Source organism: Camelus bactrianus, chromosome 14, assembly GCF_048773025.1.
Source record: "Camelus bactrianus isolate YW-2024 breed Bactrian camel chromosome 14, ASM4877302v1, whole genome shotgun sequence".
Taxonomy (NCBI): domain Eukaryota; kingdom Metazoa; phylum Chordata; class Mammalia; order Artiodactyla; family Camelidae; genus Camelus; species Camelus bactrianus.
The window spans coordinates 11,821,119-11,841,011 of NC_133552.1; the positions used below are offsets into that span (position 1 = coordinate 11,821,119).

The following is a 19,893-nucleotide window of genomic DNA, read 5'->3' on the forward strand; positions in this document are numbered from 1 at the left end:
CTTGCCAAGAGAGGAAATTGTCTTTCACTTTTCTGTTAGTTCTTTCGGAGAGTGAGAATCAAAAACCAGCTCCCGGAATACTCTCCCTGAGTAACATAATTGTCTCCCTCAGCCACTTGTCCCCTCCTCTCCATCTTCCTTCATTCTCCCTGTGGCCCTGGAAATATGTGACGTCCAGTCGTCATAACCAGAGCTGCTCTCTGCTCATGTTCACAGAAGCTCTCAAGAGTGTTAGAAAACAGGTCCAGATTTCCAAACTCCCAAGCTAGTGGTCTAGTGGTCACTCCCATTAACTTGCACAGGAGGACGACATCCTTCAATTGTGCAGAAAGGCAAGGGCCCCGCTTCCTGTGATTTTATTTCTGCTCATCAGACACATCCAGGGAAATTTTTGGTAGCAGTAACAGGTGCCCACGACCCTCGTCAGAAGCAGCCGCAGCGTCATACCTGGTCCCTTGGCCTTGTCAGCTTGGATGCGTCCCAGTCGGAATACAACAGCCCGTTCGTACTCCTTAATAACCTAAGAGATTAAGCGAGAGCATTTAGTCCTAATGGTCTATCAGCTCAGGTAACGAGCCCAATCAATCTCCCAGGGTGTTACCTTCAAGCATATCCATATGGAGACAGGGAAGGTAATGATCATCAACAGCAAAGAAAGGGAAAACAGGACCCAGCCACACACCCCGAGCCGTTTACTCTTGATGCCTAGAAAATAGAAGGGAGGCGAGCCTGTAACTGACGTGGTTCTTAGAAAAGCCACGCGGCTGCGTGGACGGTGACACCGCCCAGGGGCCTGGCCACGCCCGGACCGGGCTGGGGAAGCAACCTGCATCCGCACACACTCATGCCTGCAGTAAACCCCCCCACACACACACACACGGACAATATGCACTCAGGTTTTCAGATGAAAACTGACCTGTCCCTGCCAAGAAAAGCCTCGTAGCCGTCAATAACAATTACCGTTACATTTACGCAGGGTTGCCACAGCTTACGATTCTCAAAACACGTAAAACTACCCACATCAGAATCATCAAGGTGCCACTTTAGAAGACAGATTCCTGGACCGCCAGAATTCTCCAGGTGCAGTCCAGGCAACCTCTGGGGCAGACGGGTAGGTCCTATTATCCCCAGAGGAGAGCATGTGGCAAAAGTAAACAACATTTTGAAGGGCCCTCCGAACGAGTTTCTATGAGCTCTCTCTAATTTACCAATGCTGTGGTCTCAGGGCAGACACTCAGTCTTACTGAGCATCCGTTTCTTCATCTGTAGGATGGGCATAGAAATTACCTACCTTGAAGGATTTGATGAAGAGTAAACGAGATGATTTACACGTGGTACCTGACCCACACATTACTATCCACCTTAGTAAATGTGTATCACTACACTTATCCCCATGTTACAGATTGATGGCTATTACGGGGACTTGCCAGACATGGATATTTGACATTTCTGACTTCTCATGGAATTTTGTCACATCAGCTCAATATATCAGCTGTCTTTTTGCTAATCACATATTACCATAACAGGGGTGTTTGGGCTTCACAAATATTGCCTGGAAAAAGATGAGACTAAGTTCAAATCACACTTCAACCATCCCAATCTTTGTAGCTTGAATCATATCAATTACATAGTTTCTCAAGTCTTAGAATTCTTGTTTGTAAAGCATCCTGGTCTAGCTGATCCTTGCACCTTAGAATTCTTTATATTTACTGTTTCACCTTCTTTTTAATCCTTGCTCCTTCTTGTTCTCCTCTTCTTGGTAACCAGTCCCATCCTCACCCCTTGACTTCCTCCAGTTGATTCCATGTTCTCTACACAAGCACTGGAACTAATCACATTGGCTGGGTGACTCCGCTCAGGTAATGCCACAAACACTCCACACCATCTCTGTCTCAGATAACGCCTTAGCCAGGCACACTGTGGTCCAGCCTGGAGGTGCAGGGTCACCATTGCCTCTGCCCTATCCAACTACAGCAGTCACTGAGCCTCGCTGATACCACCTCAGATTCATCCTCATCTATTCATTTTACTGCTGCTGGTTTGTTGGCAAACACCAACTTAGGAATATTTGCAAAGGTTCTAAGGTTTTGCTCTTACAGGTAATGCTGTGATGAGTCCTTTTTAATGAGTGTTTTTGTGCCCTTGTGTAGGACGAATTCCTGGCAGTGGAGGTGTTAGGTCTAAGGGATTAATATTTACAATTTTGGTTGATGGTAAGTGCCCCTCAAAGAGTTTGACCCAACGTTTACTCTCGTCAACAGTGCACCGTGATGCTCGGCCTGTTCCCACGTGCCCTGTCCTCACTGGATCTTTTCAGTCTTCACAATTGTGACATTCTCACAAGCGAAAGGCATCTAAGTTTTAGAGACATATTTCATATTAAAAACTTTTGAGTGCAAATATCCTTTTACAGGCTTTAAATACACACGAAGATACTCAATAACAGTAATGCATAGGCCAAAGTTTACATTTCCAAAATATCACTTTGCAAAATCCACATTGAGGTGGATCAGGCTATCACTAGGCAGGGTAAAAAGACATTTTGTGTCTTCTCATCGAAACTTTGTTGTATTTTATGTATTAGTTCTTTTAAAAATTATTAATGATGATACAGCTCATTGTTTAAAAAGCTCCAAGCAATACAGACAAAACTAAAAGCCCCCTGACCATCCTCTTTTCAGTCCACTTTTATCTAGAAAGTTTCCATAGTTATCCATTTGGTATATGTCCTTATAGACCCGTTCCTATGTATTTACATACATGCATCTGCAGTTACAAAACACTTGGTTTATTCTTTCTCTTTCTGGCTTAAATAACTTAAATATCTTGGAATAACCTTTAATGGAAAAAATATGAAAATGAACATATGCATGTATATGCATGACTGGGACATTGTGCTGCACACCAGAGATTGACACATTGTAATTGACTGTACTGCAATTTAAAAAAAAAAGAACAAGAAAACACTTGGTTTAGATTTGTAGATTTTGTGAGAATTGGCATCACACTGTATCTAAGTTTCTACTTTCTTTTTAAAAAAATTGAATCTATTTTGGAGATATTTCCATGTCTTTACAGATGTAATCTCATTCTTCTTAATTACTGCCTTCTAGCCTAAATTTGTAACTCAGTTTATTTAGCCATTCTCCCATAGATGGGTAATAGTGTTCCTTGCAATTGTGCCTTTACAAACAAGGCAACAATAACTGTGCCTGTACACGCCTCTCCCGGACAATTTGCACTTCCCTGGCATCTTGACGAACCCACAGAAAAAGCAGCACGTTCCCTGCCCCCTTTGGTGTGTTCCCTCCCCGCTGACACTGCCATGTTTGGGATTCAGGAGCCTCGGGGTGTTGAGGCTGTGACCACCAGTGCTGCACACACACAGGCAGCTGGGCCTCCAGCAAGGACATCAGCTCCACTTTGCGTCCTGGGCAAGCCCCAGACAGGCCCAAACTAGCTACAGCCTTAACACTAAGCTGCATAAGCAAGTGCCTGTCGCAGAGAAGACTGCCCTGACCTACAGGAGCTCCGGCAGCCCCTAGTAGCCCTTGCACCATTACCTGCCAGCGAGGCTCTGCTAAGTACTAAATGTGCGAGAGAGGACAGAGCTGAGGACACGAGTAATCTTCCAAGATTTACACTTGAGCATCTGAATGACCGAGGCCGATGTTACTGGGAGGACTGGTGGAGCCTGGGGGTGTCATTAGCAGCCGGCTGAAGTGGGGCTGTGGGCTTCCCTGCAGGGCTCTGCAGCTCGGGGGGAGCACAAAGCACTTCTCCTGCATCTTGGGGGAAATCAGGTCTTTTCAGTCAACCTTTGTTCTCCCTCCTCTCTCCCCCACCAACCCTCCTGCAGTTAAAACCAGAATGCTGTGCTGAGAGGTCCTATTTGAGGATTGCAATTCTGCTTCAAAGGAAATACTGGGATTGCATTACAAAGGATCTTCAGAAACCTCCTGTACCCCTTTACCTCAGCCTACACAAGGATCCTGCCAGAGGCTTCCCTCCGCCATTCCTTTGAGGGGATGAAGGAAAAAAAAGGGGCCGTACCACCTCCCTGTTAGCCACAAAGCCCAGAGCGCATCTGATCATCTCCTGCTTTATCCCAATCCACGGACGGAAGGGTGTTTCTCAGTGGGTAATTGTCATCATACCAGAAAGCTATCATCACATTCCTTCCTGGGGGAGAACTGGACTTTGCCACCCCCAGAAAATTGCCCCGGCTTCTCATTCATCTATTTAACACCTATTTTACCAGTTCCACGCCAGCCACTGTGCTGCAAGAGCCGTGGATACAAAGGAGAGGAGAATGGGGAACTTTCCGACAAGAGTTCATGTCCGGCAGGGAAAGAGACCACATGGACGGGGGTGATTACAAGGCCCTGCTCTGCTGCGCATCCTTCTCGGATGTGTACAGCTGGTGAAGTGAGTGGGGGTCCCCCCTGCACGCCCCTGTGATGAAGAGCAGCAGAAATGCCTGGGGAACAGCTTTCCCTCAATCTGCAAAAAGGGAACTACGCACAGAACCTGGGGCTCAGCGCTGCCGACGCTGGGACGTCGCCTGGAAGGACTTTAGAGACAACTAAGGTCAACCCTTCCTTTTGCAGCCAGAAAACTCTCTGGTTAGTGTTGTCACCATCACCTGAACCTCTCTTTAAATAAAGCGGTACCCACAAGTTCCACAAACTGACGGTAGTTCGCATCTACCTTTATCGACTTAAGCAGTGAGGCAAAACAGAGCTTCAGTTGTAGAGACATGCCCCTGGGGCCTCGTTCCTAGAGCTGAGATGCAGCCCATGGCACCAGAGGGGACTTAAATACCCTCTAGGACGCGGGTAAGCACAAAGGCAAGATTTGTAACTCGTGTGCAGCTAGGAAGCAGGGAAGAATATTCTAGATCAATAACCCCACTTAGGCGGCATTAGAAGTGGAGGTGAATTTTAGAACATAAAACAGGCTAAGTGATTTGGTTGCTGATTTCCCAAATTTGGGTTGGTTGACAGTATTTAAATATTGGATAGACACCACATGCGATCCTTGCCCACAGATCTGTGTTACTATAAATAGTCATTTTCTCTCTAAGCAGAAACAGTCGTCTATGTACTAGGACATTATTTAAAAACACCAGCATAGAATGATGTACATTACAGGGAAATTAAAATGAAACTCATAATGAGATTATATACACGGTTTCCAGAACGGCAAACATCAAAACACTGACAAGGCCACATTTTATCAAGACTGTGGAGCAATCGGAGCTCACATTGCTGCAAACTGATACAATCATCTTGGAAAACTGTTTGGATGTATCTATTAAAGCTAAACACACACTTTATGACTTGGTATTCAACTTCTAAGTAATGTCTTGGAGAAATGAGTGCTGATTTTGGTGAAAAACATATTCAAGAATATTCATTGCAATTCTAGTCATAAAACCCAAGAAATGAAGAGCCACCCATGCCCATCGATAGAAGAATGAATAAATAAAATTGTGGTATGTCCATACAAAGGAATACTACTTAGAAAGAAAAAAGACAAGACTACCACTGTATTCAAAGTACAGATGAATCTCATAGACAGAATATTAGGCAAAATAAGCCAGACACAAGAGTATGTACTTTCTGATTCCTTGTTCAAGAGTACATACCGTATGATTTCACTAATGTTGTATCATTTCTTTCAAGATGAGGCAAAACTAATCTATTATGTTTGCCATCAGAGTCGTGCTGTCTCTGGGTAGTGGAGTTTTAGCCATTGGGTATTACCTGGGAAGAGATGAGGGTGCTTTTTAGGGTGCCAGAAGTGTGGCATATCTTGATGGTAGTAATTACATAGACTTACACACTGAGCCTGTGGAAGTAAGCAAAGCCCCGCCAAAGGAGAAAAGCAAAGGCTACTTATTCAGAGCTTGCTGTCACTAAAGTGTCAGCCTCTGTCACTTGCTTCTTGACAGAGACTCAAAGGCAGGCAGAGGGGCTGGGAAAGCTTCATAGTGGAGAAAGTGGTCAGCTTCCGGTGTCCTGATTGGAGGCTGTTGGCCTGGGGAAGCTAATGGTGGATGAACCAGAAGCAGAGCATCCTATGTGATTAGCTGGAGGGTACGTGTTTGGCTTGCTTTTCTTGGTCCTAAGTTGGAATCTGGAACCAAAAGCAGGGAAGCTGTCTGTTATTAAACGAGTCCTGGCCATTCAGGGCTGACTGTTAGAGAGATTATTGATTAGCTTCCCTGGTTGTTATTAGAGATAAAAATCTGATGTATAGCAGGCTGGCTTCCTGGGCTGGTTATGGTAGATGAGGGGTTGGTTTTCCGGGCCAGTTGCTGCAGGGTGGGGATCCGAGCTCTATTTTTATATATGGTCCAGCCATTGCCTGTTAGTATAGTCAGTCTCTCAAGCCCAGCACTTAAGAGTTGTGCACCTTGTTGTAGGTATCTCAGACTTCGATAAATGACTCGGCATGGACCAGAGGACGCTCCCTGCTTGCTCTGCATCCTCAGAAGGAGGAGGGGAGAGAGAGAACGGAAGACCTTCCGCACCGCCCGCCTGCGGACGGACCAGAGGCAGTGTCTCTCAGGGACGGAGAGCGTTCGTTCGGGGGCCTGAATCCTAATCGGGACGCCTCTGTTTGTCAGCTCCAGGGCATTTCATCAGTCACTCAACCTGCTGAGGTCTTAGTGTCCTCCTGTTAAGCCCATAATAATTAGTTGTGAGGACTGAAGAAATTCCACGTAAAGGAGTTATCAGCCACACCAGGAGGCCCTCGAGGCAGCCAGGCCGCTGCCTAGGATTTTCCTGGAGGTATGTTTTGGTCAAGGCAGTCTTAACATTTCCTTCAGCTTGACTAGCTGTTAAACAGTCTCCTTGACTCTGGGCCCCCCTCATTTCCCTTTTCTCAGAGCGTTCCTTTAGAACGCTTCTCTTTGTAAATTCTTTCTCTGCCCCTTTGAGGTGTCAATCTTTCTAAACAGCCTCTGGCCAGTGTTATAATCCAGGGCTACCCTGCTCAAGGGCCTGGGAGCCGTTCTTTTGAAATGTAACCATTAAGGAGATTGCACCCCTGTCTCATGGGATGGTAGGAGCCTAACTTCAGTAGCCCCCACACCCCAAGCTGTAAAAGCAGCCCCCGTCATAAAGACATGAGAAGTTTCTCAGCAAACACAATGGGACTACGACCACCCCCTGAGGCCTTCCAGCACCTTCCCACTGGTGCTCTCCAGCCTTAACGCTCCCCACACCCCTTCCTTCCAGTGGGGTTGGTTCAGAGTACTTGTGAGTTTTGACTTCTCTCTTTTATGGCGATCGGCTTCACTAAGGTTTTTCTTTCTTGCGGGTTTAACTTGGTTTGGTTTAACTTTTGCTTTGACAGTGGACATTTTTGTTTTGTTTTGTTTTTATTTATTTATTGTTTTGCCGGAGAGAATTCTAAGTGTCTGTTGTGAATAATCGGGTCCATGCCGACGAAAGCTCCTCTCTAGGTACAAGAACCACATTTTCAAGGAGAATCTACAATAAAACCCTAACTCCTGCAGGTTCCTACCTGCTAAAGTGAGGCTGGTCACTGACTTTATAAGTTCTTTCAGATCAAACCTTCAAGAGACAGACAGACAGACAGACAGAGAGAAAGAGAAAGAGAGAGATTTGCTGCAAAACTACCAAATTGGAACAAGATGGTGATCACCAGAGCTAGTCCTATGACTACAAAATTCCATAAGCCCAAGAGTTTTCTAAACTGTCAGATTTGCATTTTAAATACAGAAAGATGATCTGAGTTTAGCGGTTACATAAATTTCATGACACATTTACATTGTTTCCTTTTTTTTTTTTTTTGACCATTTGGCCTTTTGAAGAAATATTTAAGATATGTTTTAGAATAGAATGTTCCAAAAGGTATAAAAATAATACTTTTTATACCTTATACTCCCCCTTTCTGCTTAAGAGCGTAAGCATTGCCAGCACGGCCAAAGCCCCCTCGGGGGGCGCTCTTCACATTCCCACCCCCACCCCCAGAGGCAGCTGGCCCTGCAGCCTCGGGGTGAGTCCCGTGGGGCGCCATCCCCACCGGTCAGCTGCAGCAGCAACTCCCAAGCCTGCCATGCGGAGCCCAGGCTTGGCACACGGGCTCTTAGCCCACCCATAATTCAGGTTTTCAAGAGGCAGTGTTTTGGCCTCTCACTTCTGGGTCTCGGTGACTAGGCCACATGCTAACGGCACAGAAACGTCCCCTGCAGTAGAGAAAGCACCAAGTCCTCATGGATTTTCGTGCCTTGCCCGGCCTTTGTGTCCTCCAGACCCACGTTCATCGCCCACATCCTCCTTTAGTGAATGAATGAAGTGCGTGGTACCCTTAATGCTTTGACTGATCAAGAGTGATGCTCAGCGACATGACAGGCTGATTGATTGCTCTGTTTGAAGTTTCTTGCCTGGAAATAATGATCCATCAGAGGAGATTCTGTTTGCTTTCCAGAGAGTCATTTAACCTGAAATCATATGTCCTCGCATTTTCTCCTTCATATAAACTGTCTTATAGCCTCACCCCCGACCCCCTACACGCACACCATTCTAGGAGGCAGATAAGGAGAAAATATTTACTTTGCGTCATTCTCCTTTCTCCCCACCCTGCCTTTTCTGTCTGAAATAACTACCAATAACGACAAGTACAATTACTTCTTCCCTAAGATTTATGCCCAGATGTTCTCACCATGGTGTTGTTTATAAGAGTGCGGGATCAAAAACACCCCGAAAGCTATGGAAGGGTGACTCAGCAAACGGTGACATGTCTACACAATATCACATCAAAAAAAAAATTTTTTTAAGTTACAAAAACATGAGAACATTGCTATGGAATATTGTTGAAAGAATAAAAGTAGTAGGATCCAAAATTATATGGACAGTATGATCCCACTCAGTAAAACTATATGCATAGAAAAAAGATTGGAAGAAAATTAACCAAAATATTAACAGTGCTTAATTCTGAGTGATGGAAGCATGACTGACTCCTGCTGTTCAGTTTTCTTATTCTTTGCTACCTTTAGCATTTTAAAAGCAAAACTAACCATGTCAAGTTAAAAAAAAAATGTCCTTTGTGTTTTTAGAGCAGGAAAAACCAGATGCATCCTAGGGGAAAAATACAAGGTGTGTGAAATAAGAACCATCACCTTCCCCGGGCCTGGGGAGGGAGTGTTACAAATTCTTCCCCCTCCTCTGTTCACTTTCAATCCTGTGGAGACACAGTCAGTAAATGGATTCTCAGCAGCTCTCGGGTTCTTTCTCTAGTGGATCAAGGATTTTAAGCACCAAACATAAACTCTAAGGTGAAGCCCCACGGGGAAACACTCTCTTTTCATCACCTGTAAATCATCAGCCCTCCTGCCTTTTTCTCTGAAATATGAACACGGCTTGCGTCAGGAACATTTTTAAGGAAAAATACAGAATTTGCTAAAAAGAGATCCTGGGCAACTGAAAGTGTGGTCTCAGCATGGCAACGTCACCAGCTTGGAGACACATTTGGAGGCAAACTCTCAAGTCCATCCTAGACCTAGAGACGAGAACTTCTAGACCTGAGGACCAAGAATCTGAGTTTAAAAAGCTCCCCGGGAAGATTGTTCTGCACTTCAGTGTTGAGCGGAATGTCTAAGATGGACACAATCAAGATTCCAATTAACTTCACTTTAACTCTTGAGGAAAAGAAAAGAGAGACAAAGAAAGGGGTGGGATGCTGTGAAGAAGGCTACAGAGCAGCAGTGTAGTAGAAACACCGAGGCCCCGGGGGGAAGCCCTGAGAGCATTCTGTAGCTTCTGATCTAGCCTCGAGATGTCACTGAATTTGGAGTCAGGAAGAGATGTTCCAAAGCTGGGACAAGCCAGAGGCACCGTCTGCAGAGGGCTCCTGCTGGGCGTGAGGACAAGGACTCAAGTTACTCATTTCACTCTCTCAACATTCGTGAGTGGAAATTTCTGTACAGCTTGAAGACCTGAATGGCGTCTTGCTAACGTTCCCATGAAGGAGGCGGGCAAGGACATGCGTATCCCACCAGCCTCACAGAAGGACTGGTATTGCGGCTTACAGATTACCAAGAGCATCTGAAGTCAGAAGTTGTAACATACAGGCCCCCTTTCTGTCTGTTCTGCGATAGTGCAGGTTTTCGTTATAGTCGAAAAACAAAACCAAGGACACCCACGATCACATTTAAATACTCCACCCATGACACAGATCCAGTCATGCCATTTACTCAGCTGCTGTCTTAGCCTGTCAAAGGGAAGCTAAAAAGTCTCGTGAAGGGGAGGGTACAGCTCAGTGGCAGAGTGCGTACTTCACATGCATGAGGTCCTGGGTTCAACTGCCAGTACCTCCACTTAAAAAACGTTAATAGTAAATAAACCTAATTATCTCCCCTTCCCCCTGAGACAAAAAATACATACAATTCTTTTTTAAAAAGGAAAAAAAAGTCTCATGAAATTTCCTGTTTTAAAAAGATTGTACCCTTGAAGAGACCTCCCATTTGTGCTTCCAAATGCTGTTCACTGTCTCCAGCAGATCCGTGTTCCTAGGCCTCCTTCAAGAGAACATTCTTTTTTCCAACTCAGGTAGATACCTCTAAATATATACTTTCTTTTACACACTGATAATGCCAAATGTGTCCTCTATGTCTAACTTGTATTAAAGTGTAGAGCACAGGTTAGGACACACACATGTAATGTCTTCATCATCATCATCATCATCATCATCATCATCACTGTTTGGACCTTCAGCCAGTTTTTAAACTCTCTAAGACTCAGTTTTCTCAATCATAAAATGAGGTAATAAAAGAATTCACCTTGGAATTATCACAGGATTTAAAATATAATGCAAGGAAAATGCATTGCAATACAGAATAGCCATCAGGATTCAAGGTGGTCATTGGTGCTTAGGGGCTAAGTTTTATCTTCTTCAACTTCTCCCCAAGTATCAAACATAGTGTAGCTCAAACCAACTATTTAATCATAGTATCATCAGATGATATTTGAAAATGGGTAAATGCTAGCCTGTTCAAAATGTCTTTGCTATCTAAGACAAAAAAAAAAGAATGCAAAGATAAACACAAATTCTATGTAACACTTAAGAAAACGGGCAAGTCATAGACTGCTCTTTAAGAAGCAAATAAAACCACAACAAGCAATGAATCCAAAATCCTGGGCGCAAAATGAACCTGAAGCCCATCTCAACAGGCATTAATCCACCTCGTGCTCACTCTCTAACTCTCTATAACATCACAATTCTCACTTTGCTTAATATACATAAAATAAACCTAAGGCAGGAAAAAGGAACTTACCCACTAAATTCTCTTTATCCTGTTTCTCTGGGGAGGACGCCCCAGGATCCATTGCATTCTTGAGAGGCTTTTATTCTTGGAAAATTTTCATGGGTTTGGACCCAGACCTGGGCTCCAGGCAGCACCCAGATGTGCTTGGTGAGAGAAGGGAGAGGAGAAAGACAGAATGAGAGAGTGAGTGAAGTTTCTCTTCTTTCCTGAGCACCCTAAGGAGTAGTTACCCTGGTGAAGGAAGCCTGTTCACATAAACAAAACAATCTCTTTCATGAGTTCTGGCTGCCTTTGTTCATAGAGAAAACTGGAAAGCACATATGTGACCTGATTGTGTTGCTTCTTGTAAAATATCACTACGTAGTTTTCTACATCATTTATATTTATAAACACTCTGTGTATCGTGTGCAATTTGTTTATCATAATCAGCTGTCCGGTACACAGGGCAAGTATACCCATCCTTATGTTTCAGATGAGGAAATTTCATCCAATTCATTCTACACACTGCAGTGAGTGGTCTTTTGGAACTTGAATCTGATCATATTACTATCCTGCTTAAAATAATCCAAAGACTGCCAATTGTTAGCATGGTAAAGACTAAAATCCTAAGTGTCCTAAAAGACCTGCTACTCTCTCTCCCTCCCTTTCCAGACTCAATTACATGTTACCCCCCTTACTCACTTAGCAATAGCCCCATTGGCCTTCCATCAATCCCACTAATCTGTCTGTATGTGTCATCTGTGCCACAGGGCCTTTGCACATATTACCTTTGCATAATTATTTGGTTAATGTTGGTTTCTTCCTCTAGATCAGAAGTTGGCTAAGTACATCCTGCTAACCAAGTTTGCTCTACCACTGGTTTTTGTAAGCAAAGCGTTATCAGAAAACAGTAACACCTGTTTTTGTATTGTCTTTGGCCATTTTTGCAACGTACCTATGCTAGTTGGCTAGGTGCTGCAGAAACCCTGTGTCCTGCAAAACCCAAGATATTCACTATCTGTCCCTTTACAGAAAACATTTGCTGAATCTTGTCCTACATGATAACTTTCACAAGGGGAGTGACTAGGTCTGTTACTTTTTACCATGGCACCTGCAAAATTTGAACAATGCAGGCACATAGCCATTGTCCAACGGCCACTGGTTGAATGAATGAATAAGTAATTTATCAAAGATAACAGCTCACAAATGGTAAAGCTCTCTCCTGAATCCGGATCCCCAGGCTCCCGTCCCAGGAGTCCTCTCATCATACCACTTGGAAAACGAGGGCAACTTTGCACTCATTCCAACGCTGAAAGCACCAGTCTTCTAATTTCCTGACCTTCCTCTTTCTCAGGTCAATATTCCAGATCATATTTTGCTTTCCTTTGTGTGAAAACAAAATAACACAAAACAAGCTCTGATACTTCCCAGGTCATCTCGTCTTTTCCAGTCCCAACAGTCTAGTTACTTTCTTCTGAGCAATTTCATCTTCAAAAACCTCCCTGATTGTGGGTTACTTTTGCCAACTACTTGATCATCGTAATTGCCTTTTCCACAAACTCAAATTACACTAATAACTAGGCAGGGCTGTCAGCCACAGTTGGTAATTATAAGAATTAATATGGAATATTAGAACTTGGGGAAAGGAGGCCGGGGACCAGAAACAGATTAAAACAAACACACATGTACACACAGAGTCAGAGACTTTCTGCTTTCGAATGTTTTCCTCTGCATCCTTCCCGTACATCCTTAGTGATGGCTTGATGCAGAAATGATGCCAGAGGCAGAGTGGGTAAGAAAGCGGGCTCTGGGCTCATGTTGCCTGGATTTAAAGAAATTCTGGCCCTGCCATGAACTCACTGTGTGACACTAGGTAACTTAACTTTTCATGTTTCTTTCTTTCTTTTTTTTTTTCCATCTGTAAAATGGACATGATAATGATTTTTACCAGAGTTGTCCGTGTGAGAATTGTATGAAATAGTACATGTAAAACACTCAGCGTAATTGAGACAGAAGGGATGAGGGCAGGGCACAACCATGAAAAGAACGACATAGCAATTGAGGATGGGACATAAACTGGTTAAAACCCAACTAGGCCCCAAATGGTGGAAGATTCAACTCCCTGCAGACCTCAAGCCCCGAGATGGTGGGAGATTTGGCTTCCAGTAGACCTGGGGCTCCATTATCTGCTCACTGTAATGTACTGGCATGCTCAGTGGTACACCCACAGGCGCTGTGACAGTTCTGAGGCTGGCCATAAAAGGTCAAAAACTGGGCAGTGGCCCAATTCCTGGGAATACCCTCTCCTTCCCCAAAGTGTTTGGAATAATCCTCCCACTTGTTAGCCTGTGAAATTACCGAGCCCATAAAAACTAAACTCCACACTGGTGCTCTGAGATGGCTACGCTCAGTCTATGCAGTGTGCATCTCTCTGAATAAATCTGCTTGCACTCTGCTATGGCTCGCTCTTGAATTATTTCCTGCACAAGACAAGGACCCTCACTTGGCGGGGTGCATCCTAGGGACTCGCCAGACACCTGGGACATGACCACCCTCTTGTGCCCCATTTTTCTGCATCATAATGACCGGCATTGATACATGGTAACTCTTATTACCAGGAATGGGAGCTGAGCTATAGTCCTCAGGACTCAGCAGTTCTTCTTTCTAAAATGGGAATGTTGGGTTAATTTTCCCAGTATCATCTTTCCCTTTTGTTTCAAGGTTGCTCAGTGATTAATTAGATATGTCAAAACATTTTCTTCTCTCTCTTGTCTAATGCTTCTCCAGTTTGCTGCCAATTTGAAAACTTGCAGGTCCCTCCCTGGTTCTGGGCTGTCTGTCATTCATAGATGCCATTCTGTTTCCTCCCAGCCTCCACTTGACCACCATGTCGTCTCCACTTTGGGACTAACTTCTCAGGGAAAGAGCAACAGAAAAACTTCCTGCTTCCATCATTTCTTGCATCTACTCATAGACAATCTTTGCCTGGAACAGGAAGCCACTTTCCTTCCAGATCAGACAAAAACAAAGTGTTTTGGCAGTGCTGGTTTAGCTAATTTCTAAATACATTTCCCCTTAACATTGGCCAAACACCACTTACGCCAGCACCGCCAGTCACTGAGGTGCAAGGTTCAAAACAACAGTAACAATAATTGTTCCCTGGTGGCCGCTGGGAAGAGCCTCCAGGGCCCTTGCAACAAATACATCCCCTTGGAAGATGACTATGCAACTGTTTTTCTTCTTCCTGCAAAATGTTCCAAGTATCTCAGCCTAGAAAGCAAGAGTGATTTCAACAAGTAAGGAACACCTAGGACAAGCTGAGTCCCTAACCCGGAGCCTCTGGAGGCAAATGAGACAGAAGCCCATGTGAAATGTCTCCTCCTCCTCCTCTGCTTTAAACCACTGTGGGCCACATTAATGGAATTTTCTCCCCGTCATCATGGCACGAGGGAGAGGGGAATAAAGCAGACGGGGAATTGCCGGCGTGCACTCCCGATGAAGATTTTTCTGTGTGTTTCTAAACTTCAAGTTCCTCGACTAGGGAAAGTCCCGAAATGAGGACAGCTTCAGGGTTTTTTGGTTTTGTTTTTTTTGTGTTTTAATTGATGTATAGTTGATTCACAACGTTGTGTTAATTTCTGGTGTACAGCATAGTGATTCAGTTATTCATATATATATATCTATTCTTTTCCATATTCTCTATCATTATAGGTTATTACAAGATACTGAATATAGTAAGAGGGAGGGATAAATTAGGAGTTTGGGATTAGCAGATACACACTACTATATATAAAATAGATAAAATAACCATGTTCTACTGTATAGGACGGGTGTGTTTTTAAAAGCCCTAATTCTATTCCCACTCTTGACAGACAGGATGTTATCCCAAAACATGTATATTTAATCTTCCCTGAATGTTGGTCTTAGAGCACAAACGCTACCCTGGAACAACCCATTCGCCTCAGGCGTCTCTCCTTTCCTAAGCTTCTGGTTTCAGGAACACTCTTTCGCCAGGTGCCACCCACCATCATTTCTTGCTAAGCTGCACACATGTGTTACAGGACATTTGACACTTCTCCTTTAGGAAAATGTTCCCTTTTCTTTAAACGATGAGGTGATCTGATTTCATTGACTTTTCATCAGTATACATCGTCCGTTCTGTCTTATTCAGTCTCATTCATCCAATTCTTGAATGTCCACATCTTTAAGCAATGAATTCTGCCCACAGGTCTGTAAGGGTGGTTGTGGTGATAACTCCCCAAACTGAAACTCTGGCCTAGAACTCTCTCCCCAGAATTACAAACACATATTTTCAACTATCTTTTGACTAAACATCTCTACCTGAATGCCCACCCCACCAACTAAATTCTCTGACTATTAGAAAATATTCTATTGAAGACACATCTTTATTACGGAAATTTTGATGATACATGTGAAATGACACGTACACTATTATTACAATTATACGTACAATTACATATATAGTGTATGTGTGTGTGTTTATTGAATAAAATGGACAATGAATACACCACCCAACCTCACAATTAAAACGTTACCAACACCATAAGCTCTGAGTTTTTCTTCCCTAAATCTCACCCCCACCTCCCCATAACCTCAAGCCATAATCGTGTTGATTATTCTCTTGCTTTAAGTTTTTGTAATCATATCTGTATATATCTCTGAACAAATATATTGTTTAGCTTTAATCTGACTTTAGATATCTAAATTTAGATATTTTAATCCGAATTTAGATTTCCCTGAATTTTAATGAAGCTGAACACTTTTCACATGGCTATTTACAGTGCGTGTTTTCTTCCCTGTGAATCACACATATGTGTCTTTTGTTTTATAAATTTTTTTCCTTTTTCTTACTGATTTATGAGTAGTCTTTATATATATTTATCTATATCTATATACTTATCTGTATAGACTCGACAGTTACATGCGTGGCAAATATATTCTCCCAGTTGTGGCTTATTTTTTCTCCTTTTCTACAATGCCTTTGATATTAAATATATGAAGCATCAATGTTTAGTGCTTGGTGTGCCTCATTTAAAAATCCTTCCCTTTCTATGATCTTAAAGATATTCTCTGATATTTTCTTTGAAAGCTTTTAGAGTTTTCTCCCTTTGAATTTAAGTCGTTTGTCCACCTACAGCTGCTTTTTGTGCATGGTGTTGGGTAGGGATCCATTTTAATTTTCTTCCACGTGAATAACCAGTTATCGTGGCATCTTATAGGTAACAAACTGATCTGCCGGGCTAGCTCTGTTGTAAGTTGTTTTCATATAAGGGATGTTCGTGGGTTCTCTATTATGCTCTGTTACCAGTTCGGTTATCCTCCATCAGTACGGCACTGTCTTAGCTTCCATGGCTTTATAAGTCTTGGTATTTAGTAGAAATGCTTTGGCTATTTGTCATTCTTTGCTCTTCCACGTAACATTTTAGAATAAGATTTAGAACCTGTCAAAACCTGTTGAGATTTTCATCGGAATTGTACTGAATTCATAGATTGAGAAACTCTGCCTCCTAAATTATCTACTATTTGTAACCATGCAGCTTCCACTTAAATACGTTTTCTTTACTGATTCTCATCAAGGTAAAACAAATTCTCTGTGAAGTTGTTACTTGTATTTTATTGGATTTATTCCTGGGTGACATCACTGTTTTCCTCTCTCTCTTTTTTCGAAGACTCTTTTAGAGCAGTTCTGAGGAAGGCACAAAGATTTCCCAGATGCCCCCTGCCCCTACACAGGCACAGGCTCCCCCACTGTCGTCTTTCACCAGATGGAGCATTTGCTACAACTGACGAACCAACACTGACACATCACGGTCACCCAGCGTCCGCAGCTCACCTTAGGGTTCACTCTCGGTGTTTCACATTCTGTGGTTTTGAACAAGTGTGTGATGCCATGTATCCCTCAATGCAGTATCTACCAAACAGGGTATTTCCACTGCTCTGAAGATCCTCTGTACTCTACTCGCCCATCCTTCCCTGCCCAGGCCCCAGTCTCAAGCAACCACTGATCTCTTCACTGTGTCTAGAGTTTTGTCTTTTCCAGATTATCACATAGTTGGAATCATACAGAAGCCTCTTCAGACTGGCTTCTTTCACTTAGTAATATGTGTTTAAGGTTCCACCATGTCCTCGCACGGCTTGATACCTCATTTCTTATTAGCGCTGAATAGTAGTCCATTGTCTGTTGGTTTTTTTTGAAATAAATTTTCTGTTGCTCTTCTCTGAAATTGCAGTTGACTTTTGGATGTAATGTATCTGTAAATCTTACTAAGCTTGGTAGTTTCCTTTCCAATCTTACACCTTTTACTTTTTGTGTCTTACTGTGCTAGCTAGGATGCTAGTGCAAGGCTGAAATATATTTTATTTGATCAGTCTCTGATTTTATGGGATAGTTCTAAATTTCATAATTAAAAATAAGGTGTGCTACACTTTTATGTATTTCCTTTCAAGTTTCCTTGCTTTCCTAGTTTGCTAAGTGTGTGTGTGTTTTAAACATTATGGCGGTTAAATTTGGTCAAATGTTTTTTATACAGAGACCAAGAAAACGTTTTTTTCTCCATTTGCTAACGTGATGAATTGCACTTTTAGACTTCTTAGTGTTTTATCCTCACACTTCTCACATAAGCCCAACTTGATCATGGTATACCATTTTTTTAAGAACAAATTATATATGTAGCTAATATTTTGTTTAATGATGTTTTACTGTTTTCTTGAATAACGTTGACTTGCAAATTTTTTTCTCATACTATTCTTGCCTGAGTCTTGGTATCAGGGTTATAATGGCCTGTAAGAATGAGTTGAGGAGTGTTTCTTTCTCTGCTTTCTTGGAAGAGTTTGTTCAGTTGAACCAGCCTGAAAAGCCTTCTGAGGCTGTGGCTTCCTTTCCATTCACAGTTGTGAATCGAACACACAGACAAATCGGGCTCACATCTCCCTGTGTGCTTGTTTCTTCCACTTTTCCGTGCCTTCTCCTGGATGATTTTACTTTTCTTTAATTAAATTAATTAATTAATTTTTTTTTTATCGAAGTATAGTCAGTTTACAATGTTGTGTCAATTTCTGGTGTACAGCACAATGCTTCAGTCACATACATTCGTTCTCATGTTCTTTTTCACCATAAGCCACTATGACATCCTGGATGATTCTCCTTATTCCATTTTCCCTGCTCACTAATTAGGAGTTAAAGACACTAATGACTTTTAACTTCTGCCATGCAATTTTACTGGGCATAAATTAAAATTTAAGTTAAAAACTTGTCCTTATTGTAATGAACTTCCTGAGTACAAGGGTCTTGGGGATACATTAATACATCATCCTTCTCAATACTGTCCAATACTTAATCTTTTAACTGACCCAAATTAGACATTGTTTACTACTACTGTGTCTCCTTTAAAAACTACAAAGTCTTGTTAAGTTTGATTTGGTGTAGTCTTTTCTAAAATTCTGTGACACTTATTTTACAAATACACAGACTAAACCCATCTAGGAAATCGAGTGGTAAGGCTTAAAATGAAGTTTCATCAGTCGTATGAATTGATTGTTTGCAAATCCTATATAGACTACAGGCCATTAAGGAAAGAGACTGGAGAGGTCGCTTCCATTCCCTGCGCATAATGCCAGTCTTCACCACCTGCATTTTGGGATCTCTGCAATAACCATACGGGTTACCGTCTCTAATCCAACCCACATGCTGCAGCTTAAGTGACTTCAGCCAAGCGCTTTCTAGTAACTTTCCAAATTGCTGACCACAGAGCAAACGCCACGTTCCTCCGCATGGTTCACAAGCTCGTTCACTTCAGGTCCCTCCCTTGCTTTTGACATTCACTCAAACTATAAACTTCATTCAGCTCCATCCAGCTGTATGCTTACATTACTACCCTAGCCTGTCGCACTCTGTGCCTTTATAAAGGATGCTAATTCTAAGTGAGACTTGAATGTCACTGAGAAATCTTCCTGGACTCCCTCAGGCAGGAAGGTGCCCACCGCCCTCCCGTGTACGCTCACGGCCTCGGTAGTACAAGTGGCCTGGTATTGCTAGTCAACACATGGTTCAAATTTAACTCACTGTGTGGCTCACATCTTGGCTTCTTCACTTGGTTAGGTTGCTAGCACTTGTCTGACAGGGTTGTGAGATCCCTAAAGCCACTCCCCAGTGCTTACTGCAAGAGCTCCAAAAATGCTCTCTTCATTTTTACATAAGCCTTTGTGCAGGACGCCAGGAACACACCTAGACGGCGAAGAGGGTACGGCTCCTTTGCTATGATGAGAAGAGGCTCACAGGGCAGCAGAAGCGAGCCTCGCAGAAGCAGCGCTATGGAAAGATTCCCCACTCGGTAGCTTGCTTCTGAGGGAATGGTCAACAACATATACAAGCGATACAATATAATTTCTAAAAGGTTTTATGAGTATAGACTAAAAATGGACAAATAACACCTTCTAGGAACGGGCATAAGATAAACTATGAGGTAATATTTGAAGATAATTAAAGGCAGAAATAGTCTGTTTCAAGTATTGGTCATAACTTTCACATGAGGTATTATTTAAAGGAATGAGCAATCAGTAGCAGATACTGAGTTTCAACTAAATTCATACAA

General features: G+C 42.8%; 1 protein-coding gene across 1 annotated transcript in view; it reads right to left on the reverse strand.

Annotated features, from left to right (window-relative positions):
* The window catches only part of STOML3 (stomatin like 3), a 28,105-nt gene extending 8,291 nt beyond the window's left edge, over positions 1–19,814 (reverse strand). The window contains exons 1-3 of the mRNA XM_010951467.3: positions 11,312–19,814; positions 602–705; positions 448–520 (exon numbers count right to left, since the gene is read on the reverse strand). Coding sequence (XP_010949769.2) covers positions 448–520; positions 602–705; positions 11,312–11,363 — 229 coding nt within the window. The 5' untranslated portion in view covers positions 11,364–19,814. The remainder of the gene's footprint in view (positions 1–447; positions 521–601; positions 706–11,311) is intronic.
* Between the last annotated feature and the right edge of the window lie 79 nt (positions 19,815–19,893).